We start from the raw sequence: 10,000 nt of genomic DNA, 5'->3' as shown, positions 1-10,000 counted from the left end.
CCCTTCGTCAGGATCATCGACGTCGGTTGCGGATACCGTGATGACGGGGAGGTCTGGCCGTTGGAGAGAGAGAGAGAGAGAGAGAGAGAGAGTAGAGAGAGAGAGAGAGATGTTACTAAATCAGTTACATTATCAACTGGTGAAGTGCAGAATCATGCGAAAAAATTTCTCATCCTCACGAAACATTTTGGATTAGATTGTCTTTTCATTCCCCACGATTTTTAATTCTTACCTTTATCACTTCTTACGACTGTTCGGTCCTCTCAGTTATCATGCTATTTCATCCGTTTTCCCAATCTCCGTCCTTGTATTCCACATTTTCACGCCAGTCGTTACTTTTCTAACTTTCCTTTTAACTCTGAATACAGGTCCGACCTAAACTTCTTTTTAATGTTCGACTCACTCCACCAAATCTTTCCATTCCATTCCTTTGAGCCAAGTTAAGCAATATTTTGACTCCTGTCAGTAATTCAGTCTTACTACTACTCTTCCATTCCAGTCCTTTGTCGCTTTGGTCAATGGCAAAACCCGTACATTTTAAAGCGGCTCTTTTCCCCACGTCTAAGTTTCGCATAAATATAATACCGTGCTCTGAACGATTTCAGTCATCCAACATTTTTGATCAGAAACCGTTCGCTGGGTTTGCTTCTCTTTTCAGCGACTACCGATTTCTTTCGTGCGTTACTAGTCCTTTTTGCTAAAGCTTTGGTTAGTCTTTCCTCTTGCGCCATATGCTGCCGAAAAATGCAAATTTAACCCTTGAGGATTGGGACTTCCACGAAAGCTTCTAGCTTTTATATCTCAACGTCAGTTGGATTGTACCGAATTTTTAAAGCCATTTTTTTATTCATGCTTGCCTTTTTGTCCATTCTGACATTTATCTAATTATTCTGTCATTTAACCAGACCACCGAATGATTTCCGGCGAATCCATCAGAGCAATTTTTTCCTTCAATAAAGCACGGCAAAGTATGTTTCTTCATAGACAATAAAGGAAACAGGGAACTACCAAAGCGATCTACAAACGCAAGATGAAAATGCCACACCGTGTTTCCTTAAAGCCAAGGTATCATCAGTCGCTCAACGAGCCTTCGTATGCTGCTGATCTCTGCTTATTACTTTTACTATACTCTGTTTTTTTCCATCTGTCCATCCGCCTGTGGTGTTTTTGTATGGTAACACTGCGTCCCGGGCTTTAAATAGTTACGCTATGTGTAAGTTTTAGGTAAATAAAAGGATATCTGGGTGTACATTTGCAACTGAAAGGTGTTTTAATAATTTACTGTATGCGAATTACACCGTTAATATTCGAAATAGGATATTGTTATTAGTGTTGAATGTAAGCTGAATGTAACTATCTAAAGCCCGGGACGCAGTGTTACCATACGCAAACACCACAGGCGGATGGACAGATGGAAAAAAACCGAGTATAGTAACAAGATGATTTCCTTATGGGGCAACTATATCTATTGATTTTATTCTCCTTTTCTATTAACGCGTACCTATACTTCCTCTGTTGCACGGTCCAGCAAAAGCCTCACGTCACCATCAAACTGTGAATGTTAATGTTGATATATTCAAAAGAAAAAGGATCATTTATCAGAATCAGCAATTAAAATGGAAAACGACGCGTTTCTTAAATCACCCAAGCGACATTCAAGCGCTCTCAAATGATCACTGACATTCCTAAAACTTGCGTATTTCCTAAGGGCTTACAAGACCTTACAACTACTAAACTTTCATGCGCTCTAAAGCACTCTTGTGGAGTTTTGTCTTCGGTTCGTGCGCGCGTGCGCGTGCGTCTCACAGAGAATAAATCTAACCGCCGTCCAGGTTAGAATTTATAGTCTTATCTTCATAATTTGTGTGGTATTTTCCGAGAATTATTGGCAAGCCTTCCCTTCCTACAAGAATGAAAACTGATCATGGCTCCTGCAACGCATATCGGCTGAAACGAATCTATTACCAAACTCCCAAGAATACACGGACATTAAAACCTTATAAATTACCTATTGTTTCTCTACCCTCCCTAGGAAAGGCCAGGACTTTGCCCTTATTTACATAACCATTAAATCGTCTTAAATTTGTCTTCCTCTAGTTAAAGTATCTGGGTCCTCAAACCAGAGTACTGCAAGAATGGCGTGACAGAGACAAATCATCCAGCCTAATCCTTCTCTATTCCAGAATAAGTAAACTGAATCATCTCCAGAGGCATATAACCTTTAGAATTCGCCCTAAGTTATTGGACAATCCATCAGGATTTGAAGGGATGAAGCTCTCCTCGCTCCTCGGTGCATAAATATCAGAGATTCTTTGGCCTACTGACAAACCCCAACAGGGTGATATTTTTCTTTCGGAATTTCATCATCTCACGTGTCGATTCCAGCACCGTTCATCACAGTAGATTAATCTTTGTCGGTATCAACAACGATAAAATGGAATGCGATTCTAGAAGAGCTGCGCTGGAACCTATGAGGTCAAATTGGAATGAAATTCTAGAATTTTAGGTTCTATGTGCTTAAATTGGAATGGGATTCTAGAATTTAGGCCAAAGGCTATGCGCTGGACCTATGAGGTCAAATTGGAACGAGATTCTAGAATTAGGTTCTATGGGGGTCAAATTGGAATACGATTGCTAGAATCTAGGTCAAAGGCTAAGCCCTGAGACCTATGAGGTCAAATTGGAATACGATTCTAGAATTTAGGTCAAAGGCTAAGCCCTGAGACCTATGAGGTAAAGTCGGAATACGGTTCTGGAATGTTGATCAAAGGCCAAGCCTTGGAACCAATGAGATCAAATTGGAATGGCATTCTAGAATTTAGGTCAAAGGCCAAGCATTGGGACCTAAGAGGTCATTCAACGATGAAAGGGAAATTGAGAGTAAAAAAAGGTTTGAAAGGTGTAACTGGAGGAAAACCTCAAAGCAGTTGCACTATGAAACAACTGTTAGGATAAAGGGGAAAGTAAGATGGAAGACAAAGGATGTTAAGAGCGTCACTTTGCCCGACTTGATCGAGTTTGAGTGAAATCTGACAAGCTGAGCACGACAGACTACATCAACCTTTAACTAGAGTTCAAAATTCTTTGGGTGCGTCTTTCTTCAGCTTCAACTGATCTCTCTGCAGACCTTCATGTCTCCGGTGAACACAGAACATGGATACTCTTCAGGACAATATATCCAGTCATAACTATAACTTCATACTTGCTCTATGTAATTTTACGACAGTAACACGAGAAGATATATATATTTCAATGCCCTCTAGTTGAGCAACGCAAATTTGATATCTGACAAGTCCAGCCTCTCTTGATATAATAAAGAAATTTTTAAAATATGCAGCGCAAACGTCACAGGTAATGTTTTAAATAATGAAAGCATTTTGTTTGTCATAGGCCTCACAATTTCATGATCTCGATCAGCTTGTTGTAAAATAGGCCTTTATATATTAATTCAAACAAGAAAGCAAACATTTCTCTCTCTCTCTCTCTCTCTCTCTCTCTCTCTCTCTCTCTCTTTTCAGATATGTATTGTGACCAATATGTACATTTCACATATACGTCACTTGAAGCGATTCCTTTTATCAAGAATTATGTGTATATAAATATATATATATATATATATATATATATATAAAATATAAAAGTGTATTTATGTATAAATATGTATTATACATATGTATATATAGTCACAAAATGACCTAGCTTACATGTCCATTCCTTCATAATATGGCAATAGAAAACGAGAAATAAACGAAGCTCAGTTTCAGGAAACAAGAGAGAGAGAGAGGAGAGAGAGAGAGAGAGAGAGAGAGACGAGAGAGAGAGAGAGAGAGAGAGGCGTTCGTTATGCAGGTTTTATTGTTGTAGCAGCAGACAGCTATAAACATTAATAGCAGAGGCAGAAGTCATAATTGCAGAGCATTTAGTCTGCTGGTTTCAGCATCAGCGACAGAGTAATAATATCGATCACTGAGAGAGAGAGAGAGAGGAGAGAGAGAGAGAGAGAGAGAGAGAAACCAATAACGGACCAAGTCAAGGAAGTACGTAAAGAATGGCGTAACGTTAAAAAAAAAGAGAGGAAGAAAGAAAAAAAAAGGGACATTTTAATACAGTCTGCCAGTGGGGCATTATTCACTAGTGACCAACGCCAATTTTTGCCCGTTCAGAAAAGACACCTTCTATTCTTCAAGGCATAAACACTTCGCTTTCTGTCGTGAAACCTAAAATTGCTTATTGCACTCAGAGAGAGGAGAGAGAGAGAGAGAGAGAGAGGCCCAAGTCAAAAAACATTTACGACTGCGCCCATTTTTGTTTCCACGAAACGAAATTAAAGCCACACATCACAAAATCGTAGAATGTCGTTGGGCCGGAAAAGCCTTACCTCTCTTTTCCTTCATCAGTGTTTCAATAAATGTTTGCGAGCATATTCGCACAGGCTGTGACTAATTCTTCATTTAAAATGAAAAATTCGACAGCTTTCACATAAGAGGGTAGTTATGCTTTCGGACCAGAAAACATCTTCTTGTCTTATTAGTCAGATATGTTATATGAAATTTATAATGGTAATTATTCTTAAGAAAAGCGAACATGGTCCAAGATACACACACAGACACACACACACACACAGGTGGGTCAATAAAATGTAGGCCTCTACGATACCGGACTCTCTTCCATTTGTCTAAAAATATATATCCGTATATTATATACATACATGCATGCATACATACATACTCGCACACACACACACACAATATATATACATATATATATATATAATATATATATGTATTATTATATATATATATATCTATATATATATATAATATATATATATATATATATACTAGCAATTGAATAGAACCGCGATTACCTATCACGAATCAAACGCGAAACCAAAACATTCCTCCTCGACGATGACTTAACAAACACCGAACCAGCCACTGGAAACATTACGTGTTACAGAAAGCGAACGCAAACAGGCAGTGAAAATATTAGGCGATTAAAGAAGGTCCTTCTGCCTTTGCTCTGCTCTCGACTTTCTTCGTTCTTCGGGTATTTATCAGAGACGGAAGAACCAAATCCGAAGAAATATGGAAGAGGAAAGAGCCAAGACTTCCCATTCGCTTTTCTCCTCGAATTCTCCCTTCTTTTCCTTCCCACCTTTCTTCTTCTTCTTCTTCTTCTTCTTCTTCTTCTTCTTCTTACGTTTTTGCCATGTCTTCATATCCACTCGAATTCCTCCGGAGCAAAGGAGAGAGAGAGAGAGAGAGAGAGAGAGAGAGAGAGAGAGAGAGCAGAATGTTAAAAGGCAAGTTTCGAAGGTATCGCCTTTCCTATCTCTTATTGCAGCACACTTCCTTCCATTTCTTCCCCCTTTTTCTTTTATTCTTCTTCCGTAATCGTTTCTCCCTCTCCCCCATTACTTTCCCTTTCTTTTCTGTCTTAATGGGTCAGTTTTATCCCTGGCTCTCTCTCTCTCTCTCTCTCCTCTCTCTCTCTCTCTCTCTCTCTCTCTCTCGTCTCTACTTATTTGTAATTGAAATATCTCTCGTATATTTTTAGGAGTACAATATGTGACTGTAGGTTAACGTTACTGCCAGTTTCATCCGTAGCAACAACAACAACAACAACAACAACAACAATAATAATAATAATAATAATAATAATAATAATAATAATAATAATAATAATAATAATAATAATTCAATTGCTGCTCCAACGGCATTTTACTTGTAGAGAGTCTTCTCTGTTCTTCTTCTTATTATATTCTTTTCGTCTGTAGTTTGGTGGAATACTAAATTTCCAAAGGAAAGCGAAAGGTATTCTGTTCTTGTTGTTTATTCTAAACAGAAAACGCAGAACAGCGTTGCCAATTTGTCTTTTGGAAACTTTAACTACTCATTTCTAACCCCGCAGACAGAAAAAGTGTTTCTAATATGAAACCGAATAGAGAGGACTATCTGCAAGTTAAAAGCCGTTGAAATAGCAATTGTTTTTAACTACACTGCTCTAAAAGAGTCACTCCTTCTAAATAATAATAGCAATAATAATAATACAAGTCCTCCTTCGTATCAATAACCATAACTTATGTAGCTAATATTTGGCTTATTACATTCTAACGTAAACGATAAAAGTAGCTTTGAACCAAATAAAGCCCTTTTTTATTCAGATTTTATAAGCATGTATCTTTGTTCATACACATACATACATACACACATAAGTACATACATACATACATACGTGCACATAACGATATTACTAAATAATGCTAGGGCTAGTTCGCATATTCCTTCCTGGAATAATCTCACTGTGAAAGTCCAATGCAACACACACTGAAGATGCATAATTGACAATAATTGCACAAGAACACAGGACGCATATTCTCGACAACTGTGCGTTTGGGAAATTATTTACAATGCAGTCAGAGAACTAAATTATCTACTAGGTTAGAGAATATATCTCATTTGAAACTTTCAATGCTCGTGACAATAATTCATGATGCAACTTAGGTACAATATTGGCGCAAGGAATAAAAAAAGCTAGTTACAATCATGAATGATTGTCATGACATGAAGGAAATGAAGTGCTGAATGAATTCAAATTTATGAATTGTGAAGAATTTGATTTTTGTATCACTGCGCTTTCATACTTAGTGATAGTGGCTGAGAGTCAAATTTACTTCAATCTACTTTATGAATGAATTTAGACAATCCGAGTAATTTTTATCCTAATGGGCAATTTACCAACTGATAAAAGTGACCTCATAAAACTTTTAATCAGCCAAGAAATTAAATTGTTTTATGAATGCAGATTGAAACATCTAATCATACAGAAGTGCTCACCAAGAGATGAACTGTTTTCATGAACTTTAACGAAATACTTAGTACTTTTGGTGAAAGCGACTTTATGAATTATCATTACTATATAAATATCAGTATGGCTAAATCCTAGAACTATAAATAGAAAGCAAATTATTTTTTTCGTGCGGCAATACTCACCTATGGGTCCATTTTCCTGAACTTCGGCAAACATGGAGGCATTTGGGAAAATGGGAGAATTATCGTTAATGTCCTTCACGACGATCGTGACAGTGGTTCGACCAGGTGAACGCGCCCTGTCCTGCCTCCTATGCCGTAGGCGCTGATGTCCGCGTTGGACCAGGGGTCGGAAGACCCCACCGTGACGTTCCTGCCCTTCGAGTGGTAAGGGTCGTTGAAATAACAGTCGCCCTCTAATTCCACACTGTCCTCCGACTGGTATGGGTCGTCGACTGTCTCATCGGGAACTACTCTCCTTTCCCTCCTCTTTAAGAAAGGAAGAGCGTCGTTGTTTCTCTCATTCTTCTTTCCAACACGCCGCCTCACTTCTGGTTTCATTCTCCTCGCCTGGCTGTCCGTAATACAAGATTTACGACCTGCGCCTGACGTCGTCCCTTCGCTGGAAGATCGAGTCGCACCGTCAGGCACGTTCCCGGCGGGAGATCCTGAATCTTCTTCTTCTTCGCCTTTCCCGCCGCCGTTCGGACCCGTTCCGCTAGAACGCCCCTTTTTCGTCTCTCTTTCATTTGCCACTTCGCGACAATTCTTCTTCTGGCGGGCGGCGTCCCCTGGCTTATCCCCCTCGACTGCAGAAAGAAACTGACGAATGTGAGCGAGGGAGAATTGATGCGATCGTCGCTTCGCTTCTTCTTCTTCTTTTTCTTCTTCTTCTTCCTCTTCTTCTTTTCCTTCGGCTTCGTCTGGCGTGTAAGTGATCAGGCGAAATCCTCTATGGCTCAGGGAGAATTTATTGGAATGTATAATTCTCTCATTCCATTCAGCATCAGAGAAATGGCCCCTCGGGAACATACGTTGGCCATTAGATCTTTTCTCGCGACGCGTCTTCTCGCCATTTTCCACCCTTCTCCTTTCGGCGGAGGGGGGGTTCTCCCCGCCCCGCGTGCGACGGGCGGGGAATCTTTTCGGGCATTGTTTTTCTTTTACGAGATTTTTCGCCTTCTTCCTCACTGACCTTTGCCTCGGTTTTCTGGTCGATTCCCTCTGCTCCTCCTTAGATCTCCTTCGGTGCGAATCTCTTTTCCCCTTTCCGCCGTCTCCCTCAATCCTACCTTCACTCTCTCCCCTCTTTTTCCGCCTTCCCCACATTCCGAAGGGGAGTTTTTGCATCCCAGGCGCATCCAGCGACCCGAGGGTGAAACTCGAGAGATGATTCGGGGGAACGACTCCTCGTTTGTTTCGAGGTCGACTCCAAAGGGCCTGGCATCGCGGACCTGCACTCGAACCTTCCACACGGACTTCCCCTCGGGGGGATCGCGATCGAGGGCCTGCGTATGAAAGTCATATATCAGACCGTGGACCCAGGACAGGATCCTTTGCAGGATATTGTATACTGAGATTTACTTACACGTACGAGGTAGTGTGGCAATGCTTCCAAACACATGTACATAAATGCATACATCATGCACGTTTGTATGTGTGTATGGATAAAAAATATATAATATACATATGCACACATATATACATACATATATAATATATATATTATATACAAACATACAAACATGTGCGAGTTTAGAAGTTTATAAAACAAGTATTGCCATACTACTTCGTACGTGTAAGTAGATGGGAAATAAAAAAAAAAGCAATGTGATATACATCTCCTAACTACAAAATAACTAATAAAACTCACCTGATGAATACTTATCAGACTGAAAACCAATTTATGCATTTACAGGGAAGCCTCATCAATAGTTTGGCATTCCAGCACCTGATTTATTGTAACATTATTCCGGTCGGATTTCACTTAGTTCTTCTTACCTCTATGAAGCTAATCCCTTTCTCTCTACATGACTAAACCACCTTTCTAAAGTCCTTCTTATGATGAACACTGCCCCCAGAAATTAATATGCATGTATGCATTTTAAGTGTGTTTAGAACAGTGAACAATCCACTGCTTTAGCTCACCCGTTGCTGTATGAGTTCGCCAGTGAGGGAATTTACGGTAAAATAGGCCTCCCCTGGCCTATACCCGTCCACCCCGTCTCCTCGGACCGTATACAGAAGACCCTGGTAATCGAGACTGTCCCTGTCTCTCGCTTCCACCTGAAAAATGAGAGAAAGGAGAATGAAGAATGAGAAAGGAAAGTGAACATTGAGAAAAGGAGAATGAAAAATGAGAAAAGGAGAATGAACATTGAGAGGAGAATGAAAAATGAAAAAGGAGAATGAAAAAGGAGAAAGGAGAATGAAAAAGAGAAAGAAGAATGAAAAATGAGAAAAGAGAATGAACACTGAGAGAGGAGAATGAAAAAGAGAAAGGAGAATGAAAAATGAGAAAGTAGAATGAACACTGAGAGGAAAATGAAAAATGAAAAAGGAGAATGAAAAAGGAGAAAGGAAAGTGAACATTAAGAAAGGAGAATGAAAAATGAGACAGGAGAATGAACATTGAGAGAGGAGAATGAAAAAGGAGAATGAAAAATGAAAAAGAAGAATGAAAAATGAAAAAGAAGAATGAAAAATGAGAAAGGAGAATGAAAAATGAAAAAGGAGAATGAAAAATGAAAAAGGAGAATGAAAAATGAGAAAGGAGAATAAATATTGAGAGGAGAATGAAAAATGAAAAAGGAGAATGAAAAATGAGAAAGTAGAATGAACACTGAGACAGGAAAATGAAAAATAAGAAAGGAGAATGAACATTTAGAAAGGAGAACGATCAGAAAGGAGAATGAACACTGAGAAAAGGAGAATGAAAAATGAGAAAGGAGAATGAACATAATTGTTCACGAAGAAAGGCAAAATATGAAGAATGTCAACATCTGACGAGCGTCGAATAGTATGTTAGTTTTTCTATTCACATCTACGAGTGTGTTTGTTTCTCTCATACATGTGTGCGAGTGTTTGTCTGTTTACCTCACGTGTATATATATGTACGTCCGTCTATCTGTCAACAGGACGAACAGAGATTTTAAAATGAAGTAAGAAAATATGAAGAATGTAAACAT

The 10,000-nt window shown here is 39.2% G+C and overlaps 2 protein-coding genes across 2 annotated transcripts in view; one reads left to right on the top strand and one right to left on the bottom strand.

Annotated features, from left to right (window-relative positions):
• The window catches only part of LOC135206003 (putative neural-cadherin 2), an 87,465-nt gene that overhangs the window by 48,670 nt on the left and 28,795 nt on the right, over positions 1 to 10,000 (top strand).
• Positions 1 to 10,000, bottom strand: part of LOC135205985 (neural-cadherin-like) — a 21,447-nt gene that overhangs the window by 176 nt on the left and 11,271 nt on the right. Inside the window, exons 5-7 of the mRNA XM_064237155.1 lie at positions 8,961 to 9,098; positions 6,996 to 8,320; positions 1 to 53 (exon numbers count right to left, since the gene is read on the bottom strand). The exon at positions 1 to 53 is cut by the window's left edge and continues 176 nt beyond it. Coding sequence (XP_064093225.1) covers positions 8,000 to 8,320; positions 8,961 to 9,098 — 459 coding nt within the window. The 3' untranslated portion in view covers positions 1 to 53; positions 6,996 to 7,999. The remainder of the gene's footprint in view (positions 54 to 6,995; positions 8,321 to 8,960; positions 9,099 to 10,000) is intronic.

The sequence above is a fragment of the Macrobrachium nipponense genome, chromosome 29 (assembly GCF_015104395.2).
Source record: "Macrobrachium nipponense isolate FS-2020 chromosome 29, ASM1510439v2, whole genome shotgun sequence".
Classification (NCBI taxonomy): Eukaryota; Metazoa; Arthropoda; class Malacostraca; order Decapoda; family Palaemonidae; genus Macrobrachium; species Macrobrachium nipponense.
This window is presented reverse-complemented; position numbering and strand designations above follow the sequence as displayed.